General features: G+C 41.5%; 1 protein-coding gene across 3 annotated transcripts in view; it reads left to right on the top strand.

Annotated features, from left to right (window-relative positions):
- Nucleotides 1-12,003, top strand: part of KIF13B (kinesin family member 13B) — a 119,182-nt gene that overhangs the window by 65,374 nt on the left and 41,805 nt on the right. For all 3 annotated transcript variants that reach the window (XM_083858067.1, XM_083858069.1, XM_083858068.1), the window contains exons 13-21: nucleotides 1,430-1,564; nucleotides 3,592-3,722; nucleotides 4,754-4,840; nucleotides 5,482-5,672; nucleotides 6,274-6,484; nucleotides 8,405-8,567; nucleotides 9,548-9,694; nucleotides 10,139-10,288; nucleotides 10,929-11,057. In XM_083858067.1, coding sequence (XP_083714193.1) covers nucleotides 1,430-1,564; nucleotides 3,592-3,722; nucleotides 4,754-4,840; nucleotides 5,482-5,672; nucleotides 6,274-6,484; nucleotides 8,405-8,567; nucleotides 9,548-9,694; nucleotides 10,139-10,288; nucleotides 10,929-11,057 — 1,344 coding nt within the window. The remainder of the gene's footprint in view (nucleotides 1-1,429; nucleotides 1,565-3,591; nucleotides 3,723-4,753; nucleotides 4,841-5,481; nucleotides 5,673-6,273; nucleotides 6,485-8,404; nucleotides 8,568-9,547; nucleotides 9,695-10,138; nucleotides 10,289-10,928; nucleotides 11,058-12,003) is intronic.

Genomic DNA, 12,003 nt, shown 5'->3' on the forward strand with positions numbered 1-12,003 from the left:
ATTAACATTAGGTCTTGAGAAAAAAATTAACAGGAACTGGCTCTTTTTCTCTCAGTTAATCCTCTGAGGTTCACATCGTGGGCCAAGTTCTCCTTAGGGCAACATGTGCTTTATCTCTGTAGATAAATAAAGATTTTTGTGAACTTCAGAGCCTGGCACTGGTGATCGGAAGAGAGATCTTTGACATCACGCTGCAGTTTCTCCTCTGTTCTTTGTTTTCTCTCTCTCTCACACACACACACTCGTGACTTTTCCTTACAAGGACATTATGTTGGGTTTGTAAGCATGTGGGGAGACAGGGAACAGAAAATCAAGAGCAAGTTGTGCCATTTTTTTGCAATTTTAATCTTTGTTAGACCTGGTACAGCTCCAATGCTGAGCAGAGAATGATCCTGAATATTGTGACGTACTCAGTTTTTAAATATAAAGCACTCTGATAGGTAAAGATAAACATTCCAGAATTATTCCTACATTATTTAATTGGATATTTTTTAAAGTCTCAGCAGCACAAGGAAAACACTATAGGTCTCTTATATGTTTTTTTTACTTACTAATTTCATCCCCTCCTTTTTCTGCTTTCCCCAGTAATCCTGGGAGGACCCTCCCATATTTATTTCTAATTTGTTTGAGGGTTTTTTTTTTTTTGCTGTTGTGGACAGTGAGTCTCACTTCAATTTCTCTCTGATCCTGGGAACAATCCTCAACTTTTCTATCCCAGTGGGTTTTGCTTTTTTTTTTTTTTTTTGCAGAAGAATCCCTTTCTGTTCCTAAGTCAGAGATGTTTAATGTTCCTCTTTCACTGCTCTGGTCTCACCCAAACCCTTCCCTTTGAGAGATGAACATTTTTGCACAGTAATGCTTTGTTGGGGCGTTTCTATGAAGTCTTTTGACAAGAACAAAACACCATCCAAAACGCTGCTATTCTCGTTCAGCAGGAAGTGTTCTTTGCATTGCTTAAATAGCAGGTTGCCAGTTTTTTGTCATTTTGATTGCTCTGGAACAAAGGACAGACATGGAGCTTGGCTTGGCAGGGATTTTAACTTAACTTCTTGCTTTTTAGCTGGAAAGGGGAGAATAAAGGGCTCTAGAGATGGCTTTGTGGTAACGTTTTGCTGTTCCAGTGAGGTCATGGAGAAGCTCTGCAGTGCTGCAGGAGGCTGATCCCAGCTGCTTTCATTTCCCACTGGGAATATGGGAATGTGTGGGACCAAAGCACGGAGCCCTTGGAGAGCAGAGGGGCGAGGACAGGAGGAATCACAGATCCCCCTGATCAGAGCTTGAGGCTTTTGTGCCTCACCTGTTGCAGAAGGAAGAGTTTCTTGTTCTAGAAGCATCAATGCATCGTTTTTGCCTGGCAGATGGGAATGGATTTGGAAATGGAAATGACTGTGCATCAATCAGGTGAACTTTGATGGCTGCTCTCTTACAGGAGCGTCAGAAACAGCTGGAGAGCCTTGGCATATCCCTGCAGTCCTCTGGAATAAAAGTTGGGGATAATAAATGCTTCCTGGTTAATTTGAATGCAGATCCAGCTCTCAATGAACTCCTGGTGTACTATTTAAAGGTAAAAATATATTTTTGTATATATTTTTTTTTTAATGTCAGAAGTGGGCCTCTAATTTAGTTGGCAGAGATGTACTTGCAGAGTTTTATAAAATTGTATATCTAAAAACATTAATATTTTTATGAGTACAACATTTTTATTTCAAATGTAATTCTTTGTATCGCGGGAAGAGTTTGGTGATTTGATGTTTTTGTTTGGTTTAGGTTTTTTTTGGTGTTTTTTAAAAGAAATTTAGATGTGTTCTTTTTGAGAAACTGTCTCCTGTTCTGGGATGAGGGGGTTTTGTTGGTTTTTTAATGCAAACTTTCACAAGCTTTTGCCCATGAAATTGTTTTATATGAAGGTTGGGCATATCAGTAGTCAGCTTCCCCACGTGTAGTCTAAATTCTGGCTGCTGTCCTCAGTTTGTGAAATGCATTTTTTAATCCTCTTCGTGCAACTTGCCAGGAGTGAAAAACAAGTTCTGTTCTGTCTCAGCACTTCTGACATGCACTCCCTGTTTCTGATATTAACCATCAAACACAAAATCTGACTTCTGAAATATTGGGGCAGTTTGTTGTGGTTTTTACAAATTGTAGCTGGAGGACTCAGGAGGAGAAACAAGGTACAACCATTTAAAAGTCACATCTTGGAGTGCACATTCTAAAAATTTGCCAGCAAATGTTGATAGTTTGAGCTTCCACATTAAATCATTCTCTTCCCTTTGAAGTGGGGTAGTAACTCTCAAAACAGCCACAAAAATCAGCAATTAGGCTGAAGGATGGTTTTGGTTTAGTCAGTCTTAGGAAATATGTGATCCTCTTTTATATCAGCAATCGTGGATCTGCGATATCTGAATAAAAACACTTTTTCCTTGTTGTATCTGCTAAAAAAAAACAAAACACCACAATAAAAAGGAGAAAAGAGCTGAGTTTTTGGGAGAGGTTGACTCTTTCCCAGACAACTTGAATTTATAAGTCTAGAGTGTGATTCAGCTGATAAATCACTGACAGATACTGGGACAGATCCCACATCTCCCAGTGGTCACTGGGAACAAGGACAAGGCAAAGCCTTTGGCCCATCAGTGCCAGCAAGAAAAGTCTCAGGTGGTTCTTTTCCTTTTCTAGAGAAAACTCCTTGGGGTAGATTTTATCTCCTTCAATTAGTCTTTGTTATTTTTTTTTAATAACTCAGATTTGTCTTGCTCCTGGGGAATTTTGGTGTAAAAATCCCTGCGCTTTGAAATTATTATGATAAAATTACTTGCAGCTGTTTTTTCCTAAAATCCTGAGATTTAACTCCCTTGTTTCTCAGAATACTTGCCCATATTCTCTCAGAGCTGTGTGTGCACCAGGTGTCCTTCAAGTACTGAAGAACAACCTGAACTGACCTGTGTAAACTTTTATATCTGTTCCTAAAAATGATGCCTAAAAAAGAGATTTCTGTCCCAAAAGGGGGTTCCAGCCCTGGTAGTGATGGAGTTCCCATCCCTGGAGGGATTGAAAAGCCATGTGAATGTGGCACTTGGGGACACTTGGGGACATGGCCTTGGCAGTACTGGGGGGTGGTTGGATGATCTTAAAGTGGTTTTTCCAACCTCAGCAATTTTATGTGTGAGGGGTGATCTTTCATCTTCCAAATCCCCCATGAGTATCCAGGAATTTCCTGAGCTGTTGCTGATCCAGGTGGAGCCTCCATAATCACCATGGACCTGCCCCTGTGAGCCTCTCTTAATTCCTGTCTGAAATCTTTTATTCCTTGGACTTATACAACATCTCAAGGCACTGAAATCTTCCATGAAACCATAAAAACCTTCTTTATTTTCATGTTTAACTGTTGCCTGTAAACTTTCCTGAGTGCTCCCTACTTGTTATTGTAAGACAAACCTTGATTTGCTTCTCTTTTTCCCCTCTAAGGGGAAGTATTGAACTGCTCTGAAATTTTGGGACCAGATGACACAACACATCCAGAAGGAGAATGGCTGAATTAGACCACAGTGAACCTCTGTAATCCATCATTAACATCTGAATTATTTTTTTTTTCCCCAGGAGCACACGTTAATAGGCTCAGACAACTCCCAGGATATCCAGCTGTGTGGAATGGGAATCCTTCCTGAGCACTGCATCATAGACATCACCCCAGAAGGCCAAGTTATGCTGACCCCTCAAAAAAACACCAGGTGAAGGAATAAAATGCAGCCACAGCTGTTTGATAGTTGTCATTTTACCCAGTATTTTATGAGTAATGGTACACAAAGATACTTGGAAAACAAATTTCTCTTATCTCCTTCATAGTAAGAAAAATTCTGCTTCTTATGTGCTGCTTTTACATTTTAATTGTCACCTGTTCCTCTGTCAACTCATGTTCCATTCCAGTGAGATTTCTCTCAGGGGAGGGTGTTTGTAGCCCAAATTTTCAAAGAGAGGATGAGTAAATTGCATGTGCTTTCAGCAAGTAGATACTCAGTGATTTGCAGCTGTGGAGATGTAACTCCTATCAAAATTTGAATTAATTTTCTAGGAAATCTGTTGATATGCAAAGAGCTGCTGAAGCATTTGTTGCTTTATTGAATTAAGTAGCTCTACTTGAGAAGCAGCTGGCGTATTCAGATTGATCACAAAATGAGGTGCAGAGTCAGCATCTCCAATAATTTATTGTTAATACACAAAATTCAAACTTTTCACATTTACCCTGATTTCTGGCTGATCCTGCTCGGAGCAGATTGGACTGGGTGAAAACCTGAGATTCCCTTAAATTTGAGTTATCCCACAATCCAATTTTCAAACTTAATCTGACTCTGAAATAAAAAAAGTTTCTGATTAATTTAATTAGTGTCTTTAAGCTATTCATGTAGCAAAGGTGTCTGTTGCCTTATTCAAATATTTCTATTTTGTGCAAGTGCTTTAGTGACTTTTTTTTTTCAGCTGCTCATTTTTAAGCTCTGATTTTACTCCCCAGACACAGCTGTAGTAATATCTGTCTAAATGTACTGAACTTCATGAGCTCAGGAGGTCAAAAAAAGCTGAATTTGAGATGTGTGTGAAACAGCACTGGGTAGACCAGTGGATTTTCTGGGAATATTTTCCTGTTTGCAATCCATAAATCTCTTCTCCTACCTTTATTTGTTGCAGTAATGAAAGTAATACTGTGAGGGGAAAAATCTTAAGCTTTATAAAAATATATTTACTTTAGATTTTTGCCTTTTCCCAGGACATTTGTAAATGGCTCTGCTGTCGTGTGTCCCATCCAGCTCCACCATGGAGACAGAATCCTGTGGGGAAACAACCATTTCTTCAGGTAACAAAAGTTATTAGAGGAATTGTAAATAGGCATCCACTTTGTTTTGCTTTAAGGTATGAGGAAAGATGGGGATTATAAAAGCAATACTGATGTTGGACTGGTTTTTATGCTAAATGTTATTATAAGGTCACTGTACTCTCTGTCCCCTGTAGTTCCAGCCATACCTGTGACCTTCCTGTATCATTCAGGATCACTGGTAGATGTTTTCTGTTCAAGATTGTACTTTGAAAACCTCTGGAATACCTCAAAAATCAGTGGATTTGAATGATAATCTAAAATTTCATTGTTTTGTTTTATGCTTAAAAGGAGGACTGACATAAAAAAGTGAGATATCACTTCATTATTGCCCCTGAATTATTTGGATGTAGAATGACTAAAAAATGTCATCATTATCTAAACTGTATTATTGGTAGTATCAGATACTTCATTATGAGACTGTAGAATGGATTAATTAGTTTACCTTCTGCTCCTGTTTTTGCCCTGAGGAAAATTACACCCACAGGAGATCAATAAAATTTGAAAGGGGAAAATAATCTGCTTTGAAGGCTCTGCTGAATTTTAACAATATTTGAAACCAACCCTGTGTTTCAGAGCTGAGCAATTAACAGTCCTCTAAAAAATTTCCCTCTTATTTAAAGGCTGAATTTGCCAAAGAAGAAGAAGAAGACAGAGCATGAGGATGAGGAGAGGGACAACTCCATGAAGTGCAGTAACAGCGTGGAGCAGCTGGATATAGATGGAGACAATTCCAGTGAAGTGTCCAGTGAGATCAACTTCAGCTACGAATATGCCCAGATGGAAGTCACCATGAAGGCTCTTGGTAGTAATGGTAAGGAGCCACAAAAAAATTGTTGGGAATGTGTACAAAATACGAAGATAACCACAGACTTTTTCCCCTTATAACTTCCTTTTGGAGAATGTTTCTTGTCAGTGACTCATCCCAGTCATTTTTGTGCTTGAGGAGGGAAAAATAACCGTGGCAGACTGTTTGGTTTGGCGATTCTTGCTGAGGAGAAGGCCAAAAGTGGAATGCTGGTGGAACTGCAGTCTCAAATCAAAGTGTTTTCACTTGGCTGTTTATTTTTCTTGTGTTATGTCTCGCTCAGGCATTAACTGCAGTGATTTCTGTCTCTGAAACCCATGTTTTTGACTTTTTGCGGTCTTGTGTAGCTGTCCCAGAATGACATTATTTTGGGAAACGGGAGAGGGTTTTTTTTCTTTTTTTTTCCAGCTTGGGCTTTTCCCTTTTCTTAATTCTCTTAACTCATCTGCCCTGTAAACATTTGTTTTACTTCAGAATTCAGCAGCACTTTTTAAAATACCAAAACCTCAAGTCTTCCTCCTTTTACCTGTGCTCACGCCACGTGTCCAGGACACTCCTCATCACAGATCTCACTGTAAAACTTCCTTTATTTTCAAATTCTGCCCAGACCCCATGCAGTCCATCCTGCAAAGCCTGGAGCAGCAGCACGAGGAGGAGAAGAGATCAGCTCTGGAGAGGCAGAGGCTGATGTACGAGCACGAGCTGGAGCAGCTGCGGCGGCGCCTCTCGCCCGAGAAGCAACATTTCCGCAGCATGGACAGGTTCTCCTTCCACTCCCCCAGTGCCCAGCAGCGCCTCAGGCAGTGGGCAGAGGAGAGGTGGGTGACCTCACTATGAGGGGTTTCAGTCAAATTTTTCACAGGGCAAGTTTCAGTTAAATTTTTCTGCAGTGAGTTGGGCAAGATTTATAGTCGTGCTGCGATCGCGGTGAATTTCTGTGACAGTTTGGGGAGGACGCCACCAAAATATTTGTCTTTAGAGTCACAGAATGATAGAACAGGGTGGGTTGGAGGGGACCTCAAAGACCATCCAGTTCCAACCCTGCCATGGGAAGGACACTTGGCACTATCCCAGGTTCCTCCAAGCCCCAACCAGCCTGGCTTTGAACACCTCTAGAATAACCAGACCTAAAATGGTAAAAAATATGAGAAATAATGAGTTCCTGCTTTCTTATTAAGGAGAAGCTCTCCCCTGATCAGCAGCAAATTTAACTGAAGGTGGTGTGATTGGATGAAGTTTTGAGGCTCCTGTGTGAATTTGTTCTTTCATGGGTCATACATGACTCAGCTGCTGGGAGGTTGTTTTTCCTCTTGACTCAGATCCAGCTGTCTGACCTGGGCAGGTTCTGGCAACCAGAAGAGTGCAAATTTAAAAAAGGGAATAACAGGATGATAAACAGAATTTTAATCAAGATCATTGTAAAAACCATTTAATAACCACAGAAGGGTCATTGCCCACTCTGCCTTTTCCTGGGTGATGGCACTGAGGTTATTTACCTCAGCCCCTAAATAATCTTTTTCACTATTGCTGCCAAAAAGAGCAGCTGCAGGAGGAAGATGAAACCCTAAATAAACTACTGTGGTAAAGACATTATCATGAAAAACACAAATCTAATATATATGGATAGAAAAGCAACTTTGGAAGTAAAAAAATACTTTAGACAGCCTGACAAGGTGCTAGCTGTGTGCCTGGGATGTTTTGTGGCCCCAGATTCCTGGGCTGCACAGTTGCCACTCTCTCTCAGAACTTGCCAGGAAGGCCAGTGAGCAAGTGGGTCATGTCTGAATAAACCTTTCTCTGTAACATGGAGCATCCAAATCTGTGGATGGAGAACTCTGGAATGAGCCACACAATAGCTGCCTGTTCAGCAGATGCATGGAGAAGTCTCCAAAGCCAGCAGCATCCTAATTTTCATATTACTAAATTCGTACAGATAGGGGTTCTTTCCCCCAGTTGAAATGTAATTTCATACACCGCATTTTTGTGCTAAAAATGATAAAATTATTATGGTGTGAAGGGACCTGAAAGCCCTTCCAGTTCCATCCCCTGCCATGGGCAGGGACACTTTCCACTGTCCCAGGTTGCTCCAAGCCCTGTCCAGCCTGGCCTTGGACACTTCCAGGCATCCAGGGGCAGCCACAACTTCTCTGGGAATTCTATTTCAGGCCCTGCCCACCCTCCCAGGAACAATTCCTTCCCAATATCCCATCCATCCCTGTCCTCTGGCAGTGAAAAGCCATTCCCTGTGTCCTGTCCCTCCATCCTTTGTCCCAAGTCCCTCTCCAGCTCTCTTGGAGCCCCTTTAGGCTCTGGAAGGGGCTCTGAGCTCTCCTTGGAGCTTTCTCTTCCCCAGGTGAGCACCCCCAGCTCTCCCAGCCTGGCTCCAGGAGCTCCAGCCCTTGGAGCATCTCTATGGCCTCCTCTGGACTCTCTCCATGTTCTCCTGGTGTTGGGAACCCCAGACCCAAGAATTGGGACCCATGGATGTTGTGTAGGGCAGTGTCCAAACTTTTGCACAAGTTCAGGTGAACTCCAGGCCTTGTCAACATTTTGGTTTTCTGGAGGGACTCATCTCATGTCCAATATTTGCAGCAGCCTCACTCTAATGTCACCTGTTCCTTCCCTCTTTAATCCTCACCTACAAGCTCTCAGTTGCCTCCTCATCCATTTCTTTTTTGCCTTCAGTACATAAACCTCATGATTTTTCCTGTCTCCCTTTCCCAATCCTGTTCTTCCAGAGAGGAAATGCTGACCCACAGCCTGAGGAAGCTGCGAGAGCAGATTGTTAAGGCAAATTTGTATGTGAGAGAAGCCAATTTTATTGGAGAGGAGCTGGACAAGAGGACAGAGTACAAAGTGACCCTCCAGATCCCAGCTTCCAGCCTTAATGCCAACAGCAAGGTACAGTCACCCTGACTGAATTAAATGGTTGTTCAGTAAGTTTGTCACTCAGTGTTCAGATTTCTTTCACTCTGACCATAATGGTTGAGTTAGTTTTCCACTAACATGCATTAAATACATCCTTACCTTATTTTGTACCATGAAAATCCTATAATGTGCCTTAAAAGATAATTTTTTGGTTGCAAGACCTTTCCCCTGGTGTTGAAGTTCCCACTTGCTGCTGTTGCAGAGTGACAAAGTCTCTGCAGGTTGGGTAACATCTGTTGCAAGTGTTTACTGTCCCTGTGTGCACATTCGACTTTACATCATCCCAGTGAGCTGCAAAGATCCTGCCCTTCCCACGTGGAGGGAGGAACTGGAGCAGACAGGATTTGGATTGTTTGTTCCCAGGCATCTTAGAGATTTTGGAAGGAGGGAGCTGAACTCAGACTTGTGTGTCTCAGGCTGGCTACCTAAGCTGGTGTTATTTCTTGAAGCCAAATCAGTGTTTTGGTGATACTCAGCCTGTCCTTAGTACAGCAGGTGGATTTTATTCCAGGATTATAATTTCTGTCAGTTGTTTTGCAAGATCTTCTCTCAATTTTCTGGGGAAGACACATCCAGAAACAGGATGATAGGGGGTTAAGTGTCTGCACCACTTGAAAGTTGCAAGGCAGTAGTAATTTTAGCTGGAACTTGAGGATATTTGTGAAATACTTAAATGTTCCCATTTCTAACACTTATGCAAGGTGAAAATCCATGGAAACCAGTGCCTGTAGCTGTGATTACACTGCCCAGTTAAAATGAACACCAATACACTGTGACAGCTGAACTCAGAGCCTGTCACACTCAGATTTGGCTGCTCAAGCCAGAATAAAAGAAAAAAAAAGAACAGACTTTTCACAAAGATACTTTCAAGTTTGTGCTAGTTTTAAACTCTTTTTTTTTTTTCACTGTTGTGACACGAATTCCTTCTTGGCATCCCTTTAATTGTTACACAGAGAGGTGCAATTCTCAGCGAGCCTGCAATCCAGGTGAGGAGGAAAGGGAAAGGCAAACAGATCTGGTCCCTGGAAAAGCTGGAAAATCGACTGGTGGATATGAGGGACCTTTACCAGGAGTGGAAAGACTGTGAGGAAGACAATCCAGTAAGTAAAAAAGTATTCCTGTAATTACATTCCTGCTACATTTTTTCAGGAGGATTGTTGTGTGGAGGTGGGGAGGGAATATGCAAAGAGCTGAGTTTCCCTGAGGTTTTACTTTTCCTAGCACTGAATTGATCCTCAGCATTTCATTAACCCTTATCTTGTCACTCTGATCCTTCTTGCATGCATAGCTTGGTGAGGGAGTGGAGCACACAATAGGAAGCAGTAACACAACAGCAGTTAACATTCAGGAATCTGGCAGAGTTAAGGGGAGCTTGCTCAGGACAGGCCTTACCCAAAGTAAAATTCATTTTCATTCTTCTTGTGATCTAATCTGGCCTCTTGCTTGAATCCCTTTTTCTTTCACTGGGCTGGTTGTGCAACACTTTGCAAAGTATTTCCCTGGGAGGTTTGGTTTCCTGACAGGACTCTGGGTTTTTCTTGCAGGTGATGAGAGCTTATTTCAGGAGAGCTGATCCCTTCTATGACGAGCAGGAAAACCACAGCCTTATTGGAGTAGCCAATGTTTTCCTTGAGTGCCTGTTCTATGATGTGAAGCTTCAATATGCTGTTCCAATCATCAATCAGAAGGGAGAGGTTTGTCATTCTTTGTACTCTATCCTTACTCAGCTGTTTAATTACAGCCTGTGGATTTTACTACCAGGATGGAGGAGATAATTTCCAGTTTCATGTGCACAAGTTCCACGCTAGCAGTGTGGAATTGTATAAATCCCGTAATATTTTGCTGGAGTTTTCAGACATCTCTGAATCCCAGCATGGTGATTGTGAAAGGAGAAGACTTCCTGAGCACTTTCCTGAAGGAAAAAGCCCAAAAAATAAGTCCTTTAGATGAGCTATAGCTCCACTAGTTTCACTGCCTGCCATCAGGAGAATAGGTTCTTAAATATATTCCGTAAGAACAACTTCAAAGGCAGCAGAGCACACCAGGCAACATTCTCCATGCTCTGCATCAAGTGTGCACTTTGCAGACTCTTCCAGAGACTGGTTTGAAGCTGAGATTGTCCCCCAAGTCACCCCAAGGACTGATTTCTTCATGGGTTTTGCCACAAAGGCTTTTTGATTCTTGCTCCAAAGCATTCTTCACATGGTGCAACAAATGCAGAGTGCAAGAGCAATGCAAAAAGGAGTAAAATGTTGGCTACTTTAGACTGGGAGAGGGTGAACCTGTCACTATTTCCTGGCACACAAATAATAATTCTGACTCCTGTCCTGCCAGGTTTCAGGTCGTCTCCATGTGGAAGTTGTTCGAGTGAGCGGGGAAATTGATGACAGGCTGGTGGGAGGTGAGGACAGTCCTGACTACTCAAGTGAAAATGACATCCAGGAGAGAAAACTTGTCTGCAGGGTGAGTTCCAGATGTATCCCAACCTCTGAGCAACCTTTTCTCTTCCCATTCTGAGTCAGAAAGAAATCCTTGGCTTCTGGATGTTGGATGTCCCTTTGTAACCTCATTTTGTTTCTAGAATGGGTGAAGTAACACCAGATAATTAATTGGAGTTTGTTCCTTTCATTAATTGCATTTATATGCCAAAGGCTCACCCCAGGAACTTTCTTGGAATCCAGGGAAGGTCTTTGCATTAGGATTGGCACTGCAATATCCAATTCAAGAAGAGCCATAGAATGTGATAAACTCCCACCATTCTAAGAGTCATTATCTCTTAATATTTCTTCTTCTCTATTTCTTTCTCTAAATATAAAATATTTTGTAAAATATGTACAGTGTCTTTATTCCTGTTGGTAATAAAAAAGAAAATCAGTAGGAAGTATTCACTAGCAGTTCTGTGTTATAGTAAAACTACAAGCTACAGGTAAGAAAAGAAAGGCAAAACACATTACAGGGAGTGGTCCCCAGCCTTTGACTTCTGGACAATATGAACAATTTGGGAGAAATTGTGGGTTTTTTCCCCCATTCTTTATCCTGTCCCATAAAGCTCCAGTGTTTAAAAGGAGGATGGGGCATTTTGGCAAAAAATATTCCTGCCTAATCATGAGGATCGTACTTTGTGCAGAAGTCCAACTCCTTTGGTCTTAATTTGACAAATGAAGAATAAAAGTTGATTAAATACATGGTGAATATGATGGCTTTGTTTAGATCAGAATGAGAATTCACAACATTTTGTTTCTATTTGCCCTTGATTTGATGAGGGGACAGGCTAATGTTGCATTCTTTGGGGTTGATTCTGGGTTATTTCCAGCATCACAAGGTAAGAACAAGTAGTATTGTAAACCAAGGATTTTTGGAGCATAAAGGAGCTGGAAATATGGAAATATGAAGTTTTTATCGTGTTCCT

This window comes from Zosterops lateralis, assembly GCF_965231275.1.
Source record: "Zosterops lateralis genome assembly, chromosome: 3".
NCBI classification, from domain to species: Eukaryota; Metazoa; Chordata; class Aves; order Passeriformes; family Zosteropidae; genus Zosterops; species Zosterops lateralis.